A 19,255-nucleotide genomic window follows, 5' to 3' on the forward strand; every position below is an offset into this window, starting at 1 on the left:
AAGGAGCTCTGATTTGGGATCTTTCTAAATCCATGCTCTTTTTTCCTTCCAGAAATCACTTTTGTGGCTGCCACATTATCAGGGGAAAGGGGCATCACTGGCACGCCCTTGAGCCATGCCAATCTCCAGAGATGATTTCAGCGCTTTCTTTCACACTCACAAGACCTGTGCTGTGTACAGTCCATCTATAGGCAGGGAGCCCTTTCCCCTTCCTCTCCAAAGTCCAAGTTTCAAAGTTCATGGCGTGTGGCGGCTGCTGTTGCTCCCAATGTGGAGGGTGGGTGATGCTGCAAAGACCTGATTTACTCCATGAACCCTGGCTGATTTGGAGAAAGAGTTCCAGAGATCTGGGCTTTCCAAAGTCTGCTTCTTTTTGTTCCCCATATGAAGAAGGGGGAGAGAGGCTGCTGGGCTCAGTGCCCTAGGTTGGGTCCCTTTAGTCATAGGTGGAAGGCAATCAGCACCCTCAGCTGTAACTGGTGCTGATTGCCTTGATTTTGGATCAATCTGGAGCAGGCTCTAGTTTCCTTGCAGAAATCCCCTGGGAATACACTGCAGTGGAATGGTAATGTTCAGTCATTTCGCTCTCTGGAATCTTCACTGCAGGGAGGATTATTCAGATTGTTTGACACCATCCTCTCTTTCAGTTATACCCCACAATGAGATTATTCTATGCTAGAATTTTAGGCTGTATCTACACTAGCACTTTTGTCAGTATAACTGTGTCACTCAGGGGTGTGAAAAAACACAGCCCAGAGTGACGTAAGTTATACCGGTAGACGCGCTAGTGTGGACAGCGCTATGTCGGCAGGAGATACTACCGCTTCTCATTGGGGGTGGTTTAATTATGTCGGCAGGAGAGCTCTCTCCCATCAAAACAGAGTGGCTACACGGGAGATCTTACCACAGCACAGTTGCATTGGTACAGCTGTGCCGCTGTAAGCTTCCTAACGTAGACATGGCCTTAGTTTTGCTGCCAGGAACGTTAGCTCCTCCTTGTTTTCTTCAGCTCCTTCTGACTGGAGCAATGCTCCTAACTAAATTCACTGAGCCCAATCAGGTGCTTTGCTGTTCCATTCTTTTTCTGACTTGTGGTACCATTTTGATTTTCCCCCACTGACTGATTTTTCACAGACAGATACTAAACTTGATTCTTGGTCCCACGATGATCTTAGAACAATGCTTTATAACTTCTCTAGATACATTTATATGACTTATGCAATGAGTAAAAACAATTTTCTTATTTTTATGATTCTTTCTCCAAATGTGAGGAGAGCTTACTGCAAGATGTAGACTTTGTTCTGTCTAGTGAAGCTGTTAAAAAAAGACACTGGAGTAAATAACTAATTGATGTAATAATGTATTACTCCAACATCTTCATGTTTTGGAGCATGAAATTAAAATTCTGAGGTGTGGGATTTCAGTGCTTTTTTTGTTCGAGTTTATGTAAGATTTACGCTTCTATTGAAAAAGACAGTTTTGCACTTCTCTTGCCTTCTGTCTAAGATCAAGGATACGTGAGCTTAATATGTGGGTATTTCTTCTGGCAGGAGACTATATCCTACACTTGCAGAGGAAATGATTTTGTAATCTCTACTTATTAATGTTGTTTATTATTTGTATTATCATAGCATCTACCATGATCCACTTATGTCGTTAAGTGTGCATGGAAGAGGGAACAACTATAAATTAAGAAAATGTAAAAGCCACTCAGCTTAATAAACACTAACAGCCTTGTGCTGCAAGATGCTGAGCATCTCAACTCCCTTTGACTACCTTGCAAGTTGAGGAACTCGGTGGCTGGCAGGATCAAACTCAAATCACGTGCTTTACTTTTATTTGAAACTACCCAACTAATACATTGTAGGGATAGAGACAGAACTATATTTTTGAAGTACAACTGAGAAACAATGTGCCTAGAAAGTCTGCTTTGAGATAGATGGATCCTTTACTAGCTTATAAGTGGGCGTTCACCTGTATGGCACAGCCTGAATCTCAACAGAATACCAAAGTTGCACTGAAATGGTGCAGTCTCCCAGATCTGTCTCAGAAGGAGATCAGGATTTCCCTAGGCTCTGGGGATGTGAATGAAACAGACTCATGTCTGCCCTGTCCATGTAATCAGAACAGGTCCATAAATCATGGAATCGGCTTTTTAAGTAACATGCTTCGAAAAAGACAGTCTTGGGAGAGAAATATATAAATGCATACTGTTTTTAAAGCACTCAGATACTGTGACAATGGTCACTAATTTAAGAATCAGGATAGATTGATTGCAGAATCAAAAACCCCGAAATAATTTGAAGCCATAATTATTACGTTACCACATTGTCATCTCTTTGGAATAAATTGGTTAGTCTCTAAGGTGCCACACGTACTCCTTTTCTTTAGACCAGGAATGTCTTTGAAAATATGTAGGAACTTAAAGAATGCATTTAGGAAGAGATCAATTACATTTTTAAAGGTTTCAGAGTAGCAGCCGTGTTAGTCTGTATTTGCAAAAAGAAAAGGAGGACTTGTGGCACCTTAGAGACTAACAAATTTATTTGAGCATGAGCTTTCGTGAGCTACAGCTCACTTCATCACGAAAGCTTATGCTCCAATTTACCTACTTTCTTGACGTTATTTTAGAAGCTTAAAACCAAACTCTGATTTCGGATCAGGTTTATTTTTCCTCCCATTTAGTAACCTTTTCTTAGGTGATAGGCATCCTGGTACTCCGTAATATGCATGGGCACATGACCCTGCTCATGCCCGGCTCTGGAAACCTATGGGCACTCTGTCCATGCACTTCTTTAAGGAACAATGTTTGATATAGTATTCTGTTTGCAGAGATGGAAATTCTAAATGTATTATGCTTACGTAATAGTATAGGACATATTAAAGGTTAATGTAGTCAAAGCTCTGAGATTTTTCCACTGCCCAAGGTTAAAAGAAAAATCAAGCAGGTGTCTAAACCAGTGGAATGATATTGATGTTACTTGAAATTTACATGCTAGGCGAATTGTTCTAACCAAGTTTGTAATATTTTACCGAGATTTCTTATTAATAGTCCATAATTTGTAGTTTGACAGTGTCTCTGTAAATAAATCTGATTATCAGCGAGTATTTTACAATAGATTTGATTTGGGAATTCTCCTTTCCAGGTGAGCAAAATATTGTTGCTTCCTTGAGGTTGCTAAGCAGACTTCTGTAAAATTACTGTCTGTGTCTCAGGGCTAGTCTGCACTGGCAAGGCCAGCGCTGGGGCACTCTCTGCACTGGCGTTTTACAGCGCTGAAACTTGCGGCTCTTGGAGGGGTGTTTTTTCACACCCCCGAGCAAGAAAGTTGCAGCGCTGCAAAATGCCAGTGTAGACCAGCCCCTAATCTGTTTGTTTGTTTTGAGCTGCAGCCCTTGAGTAATCCAGGGGTCTGAAAATTGAATTAATCTGTTACAAAGTAAAAAGCTGCAGGGTCCGAATCTCCATTCTGTTCCAACAGTTTGAAGTCATTGGAGTTACACTAGCATAAAGCTGGCACAGTGGAGGGAAGAATCAGACCACGGTCTTTCATTAGCCAAGGGAAAATGGTGGATTGTACATTCATCATTGTTTGGTTTTTAGGCTCACAGCGCGCCTCTTCTGTTGCTGCTTCACGACTGGAACAGGCCCTGTCTGAAGTAACTGTGCAGAATACTGCCCTGAGGCAAGGACCCATGCAACTCTGGACAACTCTGGAACAAATCTGGCTCCAAGCTGGTACGTCTCCATGTTTTTGCTATTAGTCCCTATGCAGAACTTAAAAACCAGTCCAATCTTCCCTTCATATCTAAAGTTTTATCCGGTAAACCCTCACTATCCTGCACAATAAAAAGATTGCAAGATGAGGCCGCTAAATTATAGGATGTTATATTTGTGTCAAGGGCTACAGAAACTTCAAATACAGTGGAGGTAGACATCTTAAAAGTTAAAATCCATTGCATTGGTAGTTTGGCCATACCAATAATCTTCTCCCATCTCATCTGCATCATACTTATTGGAAGGGATTAAGCAGTCTGTTGTGTATGTAATCTTAAATCTGAGAGTGATCTGGGTTTATACGTTTACATACTTATATGTAAACAAAGAGCTATTGCATCTATTTGTGTGAATGGTGACATCAGTTGCATCAGTCATTTACATATCACATTCCTGGGAGTCTTAAACCCCAAATGTAGATAGAGACCTGGGATGAAATCCTAGTAAAACTCCCAATTGATTTCAGTGGAGTCAGGATTTCACCCATGGTGCCATTCATAAAGAATGAGAATCAATTAATTAATTTTTAAAAGTATTTTGCTTTTGACAGTATGTGGCCGAAAGAGGGGTTGGAGTTAGCTCAACAAATGTCTAATAGGCTTTACAACAGACCAGCCTTTGTGTTTACTGATTAAATGAAACTGCTTCTTATGAATGAGAGAACCTTTATCAAAGATTTGTTTATAAGGGCTTCTTTAAAAAGAAACTATTAAGGTTGATTGGGCATTACAGACAGAAAATATGGGTATAGTGTTAATGAATAACTGTCAACACATTTATACATATCTACAGTGGCACTATGGAGACCAAAAGTCAAACTAGTTGAATTTCAGGCTTCTTGCAGCCAAATATTTTGGATTAACACACAGGCCTGTGCTCAGGGTCCCTGATCAATTTGGGGACCCTTAGGACCGCCAGAACAATGGCCCCACCTCCTGCTCCTCCTCTACCCTCTGAGGCCCCGCCCCTGGCTAGGCCAGAAGTTGGAGCCGGGCCAGAGCCACAGAGGGAGCCCAGGTCACTGTGGGGAGCCTTGGACCCTCCTCCTGCTCCGGGTGGGAGTCTGGGGTGCCTGAGAGCAGCTCCTTGCCTGTGTCCCTGCCCACCAGGGTGTGCCACCCAGGACAGCTGGAGGGTCTGGGGGCCCAGGGGCACCGCAAGCTGGGAGTGGGCATCATGGCCCCTCCACTTTTAACAAAAGAAACCTGCCTTTGGGGTGGCTGAGAGCAGGGAGTGCCCCATCATCAGCGCTAGCCCCTGTTCAGCCAGGGCCGGCAGGCTTTGTGTGTGGCTACCGTTCCCAGCCCCGAGCTCTGCAGGTGGCAGATGAGTCCTGTTCCTGGCAGACGGAACCCAGCTCAGGGGTGGGAGTTGCAGTGTCGGGAGACAGGGAGGGGATGGACATAGTTGGGGAGGTGTTGCTCCTCCCAAACAGGGGAGGGTCACGTGCGACTGTCCCCCACCCCCAATTTCTGGGAATGCCGAGCTGCTATGCTCGGTCTGCGGCCGGGGCGGGGGAAGGGAGGGAGGTGTGGGGGAAGAGAAGGGGAATGGGGGACGGGTGGGGGAAGAGGCAGGGGGAAGAGAAGGAGAAGGGGGATGAAGGGGGGGCAGAGGACAGTGGGGAGAGGAAGGGGGATGGGATGGGGAGAGGCAGTGTGTGTCTGAATTGCCTGAGTGGCTGCAGCTCCCTGTGCTCCGGGGGCAGCCCCACAGGTCGCCCCACAGCTGCTCCTCACCCCCATTAAGCTGTCCCCCACAGCACCAGCAGCCCAGGTATCACTCCAGGTAGGGGGGGGGAGAGCCAGTGAGTCAGGAGAACTGGCTTCAGCGCGCACACGCTGCCTCCCCCCCTCCCCCCCGACTCCCCAAATACAGCAGTCAAACTACACTTATGGAAGGGATGTACCTGCCCCTGGGGCCCCACCTCAGCTCTCGCTGACCTTTAGGCAACGTTTAAATCCATGGCTTATCCAAGCCCCGTCCCAGCAGACTCTGGCATCCTTAGTGCCCAGGCTGTCTGGCAGCTTGCTCTGCAGTGCCGCTGGTTGCTCCCAGGCACCTGCTCTCTTGCTCTGTGCTGGGCGGCGCGGGTGCTGCAGCTCCCCTGGGCTCTTCCCCCTGTGGCAGCTGAGGTGCTGAGTGCAGGGGCAGGAGTGCAGCAAGCTAATCCTGGGGGCTCCCACAGCGTCTCCCCTGTGCCTGCCTCACACAGTGCACCACTGCACAGAGCCCAATATCCCCTGGGACACCTGCCCCCAGAGCCTGGGATCCCCTCGCCCCTCTGAAGACCAGGATCTCCTGGACACATCCTCTGCAGACTAGGATCTCCTGGACAAATCCAGTCCCCAATCTGTCCCATATTAATATGTGCCTTACTAAAACAGTCCTTTTCTTCATAATAGACTACAATTTCATTAACCAAAGCAAACAACTATGGGACAGATCGATCCTAAATACCACCTCATGCTCCATAATGCAAACCATCCTCAACTCCTCAGGCACAGTGGACCTGTCTACCACTAGGGTAAACTCATCTTTGCAGGTGACAGCTTTCTTGGGGTTCAGTCCAAGACTGTGGAATGAACTCCTGCAAAAATTAAGAACTAACCCAAACCTCTCCACCTTCCCCTCCAAGTATATGAAGCAGCTTTTCAACCTTGCCTTTGCTAACAAGCACGTAAAGACATCAAACATAATAGCCCTCAGATTATATCTATGGGAACAAACCCCAAGAGGGAAAGGAATGGAGGAAAGGGAATCACAGTTGACAGATGCAAGTCATGTTGCTTTATGCAGCTTTGGAAGGTGTGCAGCTACCATATGATAAGTGTGGTATAGGAACCTTAGTAGAATGGAATTGTTACCATAAATGATTAAGTCTCTTGGAAACTTTGAAAGTACATGTTTTCATAGAATATCAGGGTTGGAAGGGACCTCAGGAGGTCATCTAGTCCAACCCCCTGTTCAAAGCAGGACCAATCCCCAATTTTTGCCCTGATCCCTAAATGGCCCCCCCAAGGATTGAACCCACAAACCTGGGTTCAGCAGGTCAATGCTCAAACCACTGAGCTATCCCTCCCCCCAGCCTATTGCCACTTCAAGGTCCCAGCACACAATCAAGTGCATACCCGTGCCTTCAGGCAGCTGTGGTTTGTCTGATTCTGGGTTTTTAATAACAAGCCTTAGTCCTTGGCGCAATAGCTTTTCTCTTAAAGGTGTCAACAGTCCTGTCAAGATATTTGTATTAATAAGCCTAAATGCTTTTTGCTGCAGGTCCTAGAAGCAGCTCCTCACCAGGGCCTCAGTTCAGCAGAATATTTGTCTTCAGGAAGGGGGCTTAAGCATGCGTTTAAAAGCAGTCCTGAAACAGGGGCCAGGCTGTGCGTCTAGTTCTTCTTGGGAACCCAGGTCCATGCTGCCCCTTTCAAAGTCTCCTTCAACAAGTTCCAACTGACTACTCCTTCTTCCAGGATAGTCAGTTTGCACTCAGGCTTTCCCTTTGGAGAGTTGATTAAACATTACTTCCCCTTCTTGGAGGAGGGGCACATGCACCCTGTTTCACATTTTCCTTTATTTTATGTTTGTACAGCAGATAATACATTGAGGGCCCAATTCTGATCTGAGTGGCCTCAGGTCACTATTACAAAACAATATAAATTAATAATAACTTTAAAAAATACTGCCCCATCCCTACACCAGAGGAAGCTGTAAGTAATCCCCCTGCTGTGCTTTGCAAATGGTATGCAGTACTTTTACTATTAAGAACCCTAGCTATGAATACCATCAGAATAGTATGAGAAGCTGGATATGAGTCAACAGTGTGCCCTTGTTGCCAGGAAGGCTAACAGCATATTGGGCTGCATAGTAGGAATGTTGCCAGCAGATCGAGGGAAGTGATTATTCCCATCTATTCGGCACTGGTAAGGCCACATCTGGATTATTTTGTCCAGTTTTGGGGCTCCCACTACAGAAGGGATGTAAACAAATTGGAGAGAGTCAAGTGGAGGGCAATGAAAATGATCAGGGGGCTGGGGCACATGACTTATGAGGAGAGGCTGAGGGAACTGGGCTTACTTAGTCTGCAGAAAAGATGAATGAGGGGGGATTTGATAGCAGCCTTCAACTACCTGAAGGGAGGTTCCAAAGAGAATGGAGCTAGGCTGTTCTCAGTGGTGGCAGATGACAGAACAAGGAGAAATGGTCTCAAGTTGCAGTGGGGGAGGTCTAGGTTGGATATTAGGAAAAACTTTTTCACTAGGATGGTGTTGAAGCCCTGGAATGGGTTACCTAGGGAGGTGGTGAAATCTCCATCCTTAGAGGTTTAGAAGGCCCGGCTTGACAAAGCCCTGGCTGGGCTGATTTAGTTAGTGTTGGTCCTGCTTTGAGCGGGGGCTTGGACTAGATGACCTCCTGAGGTCTCTTCCAGCCCTAATCTTCTACGATTCTATTTGCCAGTCACTGTGGGTGTATAAACGTGTATTCTGAAAGAGGGATCTGAGAAGTTAATTTTTATAGGGCTGCTAATCCATTGCAGAAAGAAATCTGGCCTAAGGAATGTTCTCACCAGCTTTTCCCTGTTAATATCTTGTCAGTGCTCTTTTTCATCTTTTTTTGAAAACATAAAAGTGGTTATTCTGCAAAGGGAACAACTAAAAAAATTAAAGTTCAGGTTTAGGGTTGAGCCTCACCTTGAGTTTTATTGAATCCTTTCAACAAGATGGCTTTTGTGTCAGAGTGACGTGTTAACACAGAAAAGCAATGTTTTAAAACTTTCAAATATCTTTGTTCTGTAGAGCTATTTCTACTCTGAACTTTGTGGTTTTGATGCGGGCTACTAATAACTGTGTGCCTTATCTGCATACTAGCCTTTGAATACTGCAAGATCGTCTTAATAAGCAGAGCTCTGTTACTTCAACCTGTGTGGCTATATTATTTTATGCTTTTCTTTTGACTACAATGTCCACTTTGTTTGCCATTACTAGCACTCTTAATCTAACAATTAGCTTCTTGCCTAACCCAGTACTTTACCAAATATGGCTACTCACAGCAAAGTACCTCTTATAATTTGATATGGGATTGGCTAGATGCCTGCTAAACACAATCTACAAATTTTAGCAGGTAGATCTCTAGATGATTTTTTTCAGAGATACACTTAAAAAGAAATTACTAGGAGAATTATTCCACCCCCATCAGAATGTGGTGAGTTTGGGAGAGCCAGTTTCTAACTCAGTAAACATGTCAGCAATTAACCCTTTACAAATATTACAGTGAATGTGCCATAAATGTGAGGAGAGCCAATGCAGAATGGCACAGTTAGCTAATGGAAAACATCTGCTCCCTGGCCTTATCTACAGTAGAAGGTTTTTCTTCCTTCACAAAATGCTTTTAATTTTATTTATTATGGGCCAATTCCTGGGAAACAGGAGCTACGTTAGAGGAGATGGACCTTGTTCCACAAGAAAGTGTTGCGGGGCTAAGGCTTGGCATCCTCAGCCCTGACGGGCCAGGATCCACACAGCCACATCACGGATGCTACGGCAGGAAATGGAACGATGGAGGGGACAGGAAAGGGCGTGGCCTATTTTCTCCAAATATTCTTGTGTAATGCCATGCAGATCAACCAGTAGTACTCACATTAGTGCTGTTTGAACAAGTGTTTTAGATGCTTTCCCTCCTTAGTTTGCAATGACCCTAAGCCCCCTCAAACATTGCGTTGTTGCTGAAGTTGTTTAAGATTTGTAAGATTTCTTTACCAGCTTTGGTGAGATATCGAGGATCAGCCATTATCCTACAATGTGGTAGCAGCTGCTGAAGCAGTTTAAATATTTTTGTTTCAAAAAGTGCTTTGAAATTTTAGAATTGCCCATTCATTATTTGAATTCTTGAGCTTTTAAAATGCTGCAGGTTTGCTGGGTGTTCTTTCCAGTCACATAAACTAGATAAATACAAGAAGCTGGAACCTGGGAGAGGGGGAAGAAGACTTATGCTTAACATCAGAGCATTTACTACAAAGCAAGTATGCAGCTGAACAAAGATTCACAATAAGGAAGGCTGCCCCATAGTATTTACTCTCCTAGCCTGGAATGTTTAATAGGAGGTGTGGATTACATTTCATGTTGAATCTGGATGGAAGGAGCAATAATGTGAGGTGCCCTTGTTCCCTGTGAAATGTTATTGTTGAAGGAAGGAAGCCATCGTTGGTATCACTAGGTCTTCCCGTTTAGTAGACCCTGCTCCAGGCTCCTCCAGCATAGGCCAAGTGTCTGTTTAGAAAGGAGCCTGAGCTAAACTCTCAAATGCAAACACCTCTGAACCATGGGGATGGTTGGGTTCATCTCTGTCTTGCCATTACCTCCATCCAACATCTCTTGTAAACAGCCCAGAGAAACCAAAAGGACTCTTCTCCTCATAGTCAGTTCTGCACATTATGGATTTCTTTCACCTTCCTCTGAGGCATCAGATATTGGTCACTGCCAAAAGCAGGATACTGGACTTTGTGGACCAGTAATCTGATAGAAGGTGGCAAATCCTACATGCCTATACTTTTTCCAAAACCCAGCCCCTAGAAAGAAGGCAAAAGAACATTAAAATTACATAAACTAAATCTTCAGCATCCACCAGTAAAAGGCACGGTAATGGCTTGGTGCCTCGCAGATGATGGCTAAAGAGAGTTCCAGAGTTAGGGCCACACCTGAGAGGTATAGAGCACCTGCAACTCCCAGTTGGTCAGCATCTCTCAGGATCAGGGCCTTAGATGGGAATAAGGTGCACACACAAATCACTTATGAAAAAAGCAGGACATTTTCACATGCCAGCTGTGGAAAACACTCCTGATCATAGGACCTTGGGAATTGTCATACAGGATCAGACCAGTGGTACAGCTACTCCAGAGTCCTGTCTTTGACAGCAGCCACTACCAGATGCTTCAGGAGAAGGTGCAAAAAATCTTATAATTAAAAAAAAAAACAACACCCTGCCCATAGGAGAACTTTCTTCCTGCCATCAGTTAGTGTATGGCTTCTGCCCTACATCATGACAGTTTATATTCTGTGTACATTTTTACCCTGTATAATGTAACTGTGGATGTTCTTATCCATATAAATGTCTGATCTTTCTTAGAATCATTTTAAGCTCTTAGCTTTAATGAAGTCTTTTAGCAGTGAGTTCAACAGGTTAATTATGTTATGATTAAAAAATAATTACTATTTAAAAGTAATTGGATGTCCCTGGCCTTAGTAGTGGATTTGGACCACTGCACTGACCCTGCTTGGGGTCTGCATCATGTGTGGACATGTGGGCCTTGACCATCCTTGCCCTGCCTCCATCCTGCCATGGAGCAGTGGTTCAATGTGGGCCAGTTATGCAGGGCCTCTCCAGGCAGACTGCCCTTGGCTGCCCCCACACAGCACGACTTTGACAGCTCTCCTGCTTTTTGGTCTTATGTGCATACAACCTCTGGTCAGTGAGTGTTCTGCGCCATTCTGATCCACAGAGTGTGTGTGTTACAGCCCCCAGATACAGGTACATTTTTAGCTCAAACTGTAGCGACTGATGCTTTTGGCTCTGGAGGTTTCCAGTACAACCTACGATGTGTCGGCTAAAATGACGGTCATTACGTGCTCACTTAAAGGATTTGTCCCTAAGTTTAATATGGCTCTTTGGTACATTTTGCAACCGCTTTGTTTGGAATGAGCCATAGTATAGAGAAGTGGTTTCCAAACTTTTTTTTCCAAGGACCCCTTTGGCGCCTAACTGTCCTGGACCCCTTTTGTTTGCATTACTACCAGAATGCACCTGCCAGCATGGGAATGTCCCCGCCAACATGATCTCTCACGCACAGTGCGTGTGAGCTCATGCTGTGCTGAGGATGCCATTTTGAGAACAAAATGGCATCCTCCATGCAGCAAAAGTGCCAGAATACTGTTCTGGCTTATTCCAGCCCTGGCTTATGGGACAGATCATAAGAATATAAGAACGGCCATACTGGGTCAGACCAAAGGTCCATCTAGCTCAGTATCCTGTCTTCCAACAGTGACCAAGGCCAGGTGCCCCAGAGGGAATGAACAGAACAGGTAATCACCAAGTGATCCATCCCCCCTCTCCCATTCCCAGCTTCGGGCAGACGGTTCTTTTTTGAACCCTGTTATATAGTCTTGGCCTTCACAACATCCTCTGGTAAAGAGTTCCACAGTTTGACTATGTGTTGTGTGAAGAAATACTTCCTTTTGTTTGTTTTAAATCTGCTGCCTGTTAATTTCACTTGGTGACCATGCATGACCCATGGCAGGTCCCCACAGGGACTCCACATTGGCAACCATTGGTATGACAAGTGACCTGTTGTAACTCTGTGTCATTCTCTGTGACATATACACATAACTCTGTGTCATTATTATGTAACTTTTGTAAACAAAGTTGCTGAGTCATCCTTTGGGCCCTGTGTAGCCTGTGACCAAGCACCCTATTGTTTTTGAAATAAGAAATGTATGTCACTCCCTCAGATTCCATTTTACAGGTATTTTCTAGCCCTTTTCCTTGCAAAGACAGCCTTGAGAATCTAAATCAATTATCAGGGTTCAAAGAAATAAGCAGCTAGGCTCTGCTTCTGCAGCTGGCTTGGGAATACATGATGATTTCACCCTCTCCACCTTCCCAGCATATACATTTTGTATCAAATGAGTCGGTTAGGTTTAGGATGTATCCCAGAGAATCCTCTGGCTAACTTGCCCCTGAATCCTCAGCCCTGTGCATAATAATGTGATAATGGCAGACAGGATTGGTTGATGATTAAACGTTAAGGTCGTCTTACAGAAGCAAAAAATCTCTCTTCAGGGGCAATAAAGAGACTAATCACTGATGAAAGCATAAGCAAAGAAGTGGCTCTCTCTACAAGGCCACGGGCTGTTGAGGTACCAAATGCCAACAGCTTCTGAAAACAAATGAATTCAGTGGAACAGAAAATATATGACCACATATAATTGTAGGAACTGTCATCTTCTTACAGTATGGGGAGAGGAGGTCCCCCAAGGCTTCCCCCCATGGTCATTTTACTGTGTGGTATTTGTAGCATTATTTAAGCACTGTAGTTTGCAGCGGTATTGTTTATGCAGATGATGCTTAGATCAGTATTTCAGATCCAGCTGACACACAGAATGGAATGGTGCAATCAGCTTTGGGGCAGCTGTCAGAGTTAAACATTGCATCTCCGATACCAGTGAATGTGTTCAAACTTCAGAAGGATTGAGATTTTGCTCTGGGTGGATCACATTAAGAAAGTCACTTAAAGTATCTTGTTCCTTTGGATAGAATTCCCATTGTTCCTACCTCTGTGAAAAGGATTCTTTGGTGACAGGGAGAATCATTCTTTATACCACTTTGAAACACGCACATGCCCCAGAATAAAGTCATAGTTTAAGGTCCAGCACTAAACTCTTAATTGCTCTTTGATGTAGAAATGGCTATTATTCTATTTAGATGAACTATTTAACAGGATGCTGTCAAAGAACTAAACAGCTAGAGAGTCTAAGGCAGAAGTTCTCAAAGTGTGGTCTGCAGAGTATTTGCTGCTGGTAGGTGGTTTGATGTTGGCGCCTTTCCTTGGTTCCAACTAAATGTAAATGAGACTGTATGCCAGCGGAAATGGCTGGAAGCAAGGAGGTGGAGCCAGCCTATTCAGGGTTGTTGCTACATAAGAAAGGCTATGTGAACTCGCCTCTCACACCAAACCCAGGATTAAGACTGGAGCGACCAGTGGAAATAGTGATTACAGAATGTTGTCAGAGGCGTCTGGAGCCACTAGCGAGAGAAGAGTGTCCACGGGAGCAGGGGAGAAAAGGGATAGGTGGCTGGGCAACATGTGCAGGGGAACAAAGGAGAGAAAGGAACAGAGCAAATGGGAAGAAGAGATTAAGGGGCCAATTCTTCACCCATTGAACTGGGTGAAGAATAACTGTTCCCATTGACTTCAGTGGATGCAGGATTGGGCTTCAAAAGCAGAGGGAAAGGAGGCAGTGCAGGGTTGTTTTTTCCCTCTCAATCCACCCAGACACAGCCTTGTTAAAAATTCCTGAATTCTTCCTAATAACTGTCCATGGTAGCAGTTGCTGCTGTTGGCCCTGGGAGGTTGGTAGAAGAGGCAGTGGTTGAAATGATCTTTCTTTTACGTAGTCTCACTGTGAAGCACTCTGAGAACCCCTGGTCATTTAGCCCAGTTTAATATGGCACAACTACATTGTTCTTATTGGGCCTTTATGAGGATGATTGACATTGGAGCTGTCAAACTTATAGCTGTGCTGTGAGAAATATACTGTGTCCATACCAGTGGATATAGCCTGTTTGGAATCATAAGCTGTAAATAACACAGAAGGAAGAGTAATTCCTCAGTCCAGCAGTTTAACACTCCTGCATGACTTCATTGAAACTAAGAACCTTTCACAAGTAAGGAAATGCAGATCACATCTACCATCTTACTCTATTCACTCCATCTGAGGAGCAACCCCCTGGACTGCTTTGGGGCATGTACCTGGTGTTGCATCTTTTCCAAATAGAGCTGCCTATTAGGGGCTTGCCAGTGTACCAACAAAGTAACTAGTCAGAAATGTATGGAAAGCAAGATGATGCAAGGGAGCATGCTCTGTGATCCTATGTGTTGGACTGTGCTAATGTGGCAATACTAGGGCAATATTTAGTATAATGGTGAAGGGGTGGGAGCATTAACCAGGTAGATTAAATGACTCCTTGGTTTTTCAATTTTGATTATAAATGTATCTTTTTCATCTGTAAATAGAATGAATGACTAATAGAAGTGTAAAATAAATTTCTAGGAAACATGTAAACCTAAAATATTTCCCTTGGTATCTTTTAGTTGGCTGGGTGCTTTCCTTTCCTTACTTGCTTCTCCAACCCAAAAGCACTTCCGTTGTGCTTCTGTCAGGAAGGTCCTTATTCTTAATCGATCTGTTAGAAAAGAAAAACAAGGTACAGAGTTGGATGTTGTCCAATGTTGTTCTTTCTTCGTGGAAATTAACTTCCCACACCTTTAAATCATCTTTTGACTTTTGAGCCTGCAAAGAAATGGACTGAAGTTTAATATGTTACATTACCATACCATAAAATACAATTTGTGTATCTTACTTATATTCCAAGTTGTTTTAATAATTGTGATTACTGCAAGGATTTACAGACACACAGGCACAGCTAAAAGGAAGAATAAGTACTCTTCACGTTGCATACTTTGTGTTACAGGCTGTAAGTAATCTCACATTCTTCCCTTCTGACCTTCATTCTTACCTTATATGGTCTGAGTTGCATTTTGTTTTGGTTGGTAGCAGAGCAACTAAGATGGTAATATGCATATGCAGTATTTCCACTGTTGTTATCCTCATTCAGGTCCCGACTGAGAAAAGTACTTAAGCATGTGCCTAACTTCAAATTATTTCTGTGGTTCTACTCAAGTGCTTTAAATTAGACACTTAAGTAGTTTATTGAATCAAGGTCTTCTAGGTGCTGGGTGCTCCTCTTCCTCCCTGCAAACCTAAAGGATGTTACTGCTGGCAACTTATTCCTAGCTGAGTGCAGGTGTTGGCCCTTAATAATTGGGGTAAAATCCTGACCCCATCGAAATCAGTGGTGAAACTCCCATTAACTTCATCCCTGGTCTTGTGCTGCTTCATACTTCTGTGCTAGCAAACAATGTATTTTTCTTCAGGCTGTGAATTGTTACTTTGCATACCCAAGTCAGCATTGTTACCATATGCACATCCTCAGCTGCCATGCAACACTTGGCAGGAAAACTATTGTTCGCTTTGGGAAGAGCAAATAAAATATTGCCTGCCCACAAAATTGGAATAACGTTCAGCATGTCCTCAGCTTAATGAGATATCTGCATCCCCTTGGAGCCTTGGGAAGGAAGTATATGCCGAGATTTTATTCTGGTTAAGCATGCAGTTTCTTTCCTGCAAATAATACACAGAACTTTTCAGAGTATATGGGCCTCTTTTAAAAAGTGAACTCCTTTTAAAAGGTGAATGTTTTGCTTATGAAAGGAGAAATATTGATAACCCTGGAGAATGGCATCATTTATCTACATACAGCTCAGGCATGGCCAACTATGTGCAAGCTTCTCCACAGTGTCCCACCCATGACCTGGAAAGACCACCCTCAGGGTTTAGATGGGAGTCAGAAATTGTATCCCTTCCTTATTTGACCACTCGGAGTCTGCTAATAAGTGCCACTTGCAATGTAGACTGAGGCCATAATCTTATTTCAGATAGGCCATGGAACAGCCTTCAGATGGCAATAACTTTTGGTTACTACCAACCTGTGATGTATTTTTGATCTGTTCACATGCAGACAGAAAGCTCCGTATCTCCTTACCAATCCCTTGAAGCATCTGTGTCATCCAACAAGCTACGGACAGTATTTTCAGACTAGGGTGTCTAAAGGTTCGACACCTAATTTTCAGAAGTGCTGAGCCTCAACAGCTCCCGTTGACTTCTCTTGTAGTTGAAGTTATTCATTGCCTCTGAAAATCTGGCCATTTAAATCGGTGTTGAAATACGGAATCAGTTGCCTCCCTTTAGCACCTGAGTTTGAAAATTTTGAACCAAGCTTTTAAAAGGCTGCAGCTTACTATAATATGGAATGAATACAGAAATGAGTCCAGCAGCCTCCACAGCTGATTAGCACAGGTAACATGATCAGGTGATAGAACAAAGAAACTGAGGCTGCTTTTCCCTGGTGGCAGTAATGAGAACTACTGTATTTGTTTTTAATATTAGAAGCTCCTATTTCAAATACATGGCTCAATGAAATCTGAATGTCCTGTTGTGAAGCCTTTTTGAGGTTTTTCAGAATATTAGGAGTTGGATTTAGTTCATAATAAATCGTGTTCCGTGTTTATATTAACAAACAAATTGTTAGTGTCAGTAAAGCGCATTAGTCTATGCTTGTTCCATTTTTTCTTTGCGAGAAAAGCATTAGTACAGTTGCTACTTGGTGAGGAAAGTAAACAGCAAAACAATCGCATTTTCAGTTAGTGACTTCATTTAAGATCTCTGTCTTCATGGCAAGTGCATTCTTGTGTTTCTTAGTAATAAATATGACATTTAATATATAATATGTTTATAATATACAGAATATAGACCTTTATAGAGAATCAGAAAACTCACTGAGAGAAATTAGTCCGTTTAACAAAAATCAGGTTTGGAGTTCCCCTTTAAATAAGGAAACTGCCCCCTCAGTTAAATGTATCCTATTACTCTGACATTGTCAAACCTCCCACCAGACAACCATGACTTCTTATTCTGCCTTCCTTCCATCTGTTTGGCAATAGCCTTACATAGCTACTAATACTGCTCTTTTAGGGCCAGATCCAGCACATATTTAGCTCCAGTTCAGAAAACATTTAAGTACATACTTAAGTCTGTCCCTTTTCAGGACAGCACTTTAAGGATGTGCTTAAAGTTTGCCAGGAATGCTTTCCTGAATTGAGACCTTTCTCTATGCTTACTGCTAAGATTAGTCTCGATTCAATGGAGCTACTCACAGTAGTAAGCACTAACCATAATAGTAAGCATTTGCAGGATCCAGACCTTCTAATTTAATGTGTTTAAGGGAGAAAGTGTAATTATTACAAGCATAAAGGTTACTGAATTATTTAAACTAATGGTAGTTTTTGTTTTGTAGCTGAACTCTTCATGGAACAACGGCATCTCGAAGAAGCAGGCTTTTGTATCCAGGAGGCAGCTAGTCTTTTCCCCACATCTCACACTGTGCTGTACATGCGTGGGAGACTTGCAGAGATGAAAGGCAGTTTGGAGGAGGCTAAGCAATTGTATGATGAGGCACTTACAGTGAATCCAGCTGGAGTGGAAATTATGCACAGCCTGGTGAGTTTTCAGGGGCTCAGCTTCATTATGGTGTTTATGCTCCTGGTTAACTGTAATAAGAGGGAAAGAGTCTGACAGCAGCAGTGGATGCCATTGTCTCTCTAATGCAGAGGGTGAGTTACTTTATTCCAAGAATCATTTGGATAGCTTGAACCTACTAATTCAGGATTGGGTTGAAAGTCTTTAACTCATCAGAACTTGTGTCAGACGTAAATATTTTAATTGCTGCAACATTGATAGTTTGGAAGTTTATTTACTGCTTTATTATCATCTTAGATGTGCTTCGTACGAAAAGCCGTGCATTTTATTAAGCAGTGCACTTACATTTGAAAATATGGTTTGAAGTGAATGTTTGCAGATACATGCAAAATGTTTATAAATCTGAACCAAAACTGAACCGAACCAAAACTGAACCAAGCTATGGTTTTAGGGTAAAATTCCCCACTTACAGCCTTGAATAGGATTTGAGTGGTGCATAGGCCCTGTGCTAGATGTCTGCACAGGATTGAATGTCACCCTTTGATTTTTTTGGAGAACTGCAAAGTGGGGATATTTTTGTTCTTCATCATCACAGAAACAAAAATGTATATATACTCGGCCTGTAGCTTTCAGCCCGTGATTCATAGAGAACTTCAAGGTGGAATTACTCTGTACTCCATGTGGCTGCTTTGTGTCTTTCTTTGTTGGCTATTTTGTGTTTCTTTAGCATAAATTCAACCATGATCAAATTCATAGGGGACTCCAAAATGGAAGTATCAAACACACAAGAGGATAAAACCAAACTGAAAAGGCAGTTGGAGAGATTAGAGCAATGGGAGCTGCAGGCAACAAGAGAGGGATATGCTAATAATGAATAATCAGTGTAAAGCCCTGGATGCACAACTAGGAAACAAACAGCTGCAGTACAGCTAATTGGGAGAAGATAACAAAGCAGCTCCCCTATCACCCCGAGTTTATATCCTTAATGTTGCTGTGATATCACTTTTTCAGATAACCATGTTCTTAGGTTGCTGCAATGAAGTTATGGGTTCTAGATTCAGGAGTAGGAGGCGGAGGGTCTTCACAATAGAATCTCTCTTGATTAATGGTCCCTAACATGAAATACATGGTCCATACTGTACTAGATCGGTCAAGCACCTGAAAGGAGACCATAGTAAGGGACAGTTTTTCTTCTGTTTAGTGTCATGAATGCAGAAAAATCAGAAATGTAGGAGCACCCATCAGTTTATAGCTATCAATAGCTTTCATTATTGTATTGTAGTTTAGGCAGGGATGGTAGCACCACCTACAATTAAGGTTTGCTAGTACTTCCTATTATAAGACCTTGTTTTCAGTAACTTATCATTAGGGATTCTGATTTTCAGTTTTAACTGATAAATACAGATAAAATACCCTTAAGAACATAAGAACGGCCATACTCGGTCAGACCAAAGGTCTGTCAAGCCCAATATCCTGTCTTCCAACAGTGGCCAATGCCAGGTGCCCCAGAGGGAATGAACAAAACAGGTAATCATCAAGTGATCCATCCCCTGTCAGTCATTCCCAGCTTCTGGAAAACAGAGGCTAGGGACACCATCCCTGTCCATCC

At 43.3% G+C, this 19,255-nt stretch overlaps 1 protein-coding gene across 6 annotated transcripts in view; it reads left to right on the forward strand.

The window, feature by feature from the left end:
* TTC7A (tetratricopeptide repeat domain 7A) overlaps positions 1 to 19,255 on the forward strand; it is a 267,166-nt gene that overhangs the window by 192,674 nt on the left and 55,237 nt on the right. For 5 of the 6 annotated variants that reach the window (XM_073339137.2, XM_073339139.2, XM_073339140.2 and 2 more), the window contains 2 exons: positions 3,605 to 3,739; positions 17,465 to 17,667. In XM_073339137.2, coding sequence (XP_073195238.1) covers positions 3,605 to 3,739; positions 17,465 to 17,667 — 338 coding nt within the window. The remainder of the gene's footprint in view (positions 1 to 3,604; positions 3,740 to 17,464; positions 17,668 to 19,255) is intronic. The other variant, XM_073339138.2, reaches the window with a different exon arrangement.

Source organism: Lepidochelys kempii, chromosome 3 (genome assembly GCF_965140285.1).
Source record: "Lepidochelys kempii isolate rLepKem1 chromosome 3, rLepKem1.hap1, whole genome shotgun sequence".
In the NCBI taxonomy this organism is placed as follows: domain Eukaryota; kingdom Metazoa; phylum Chordata; order Testudines; family Cheloniidae; genus Lepidochelys; species Lepidochelys kempii.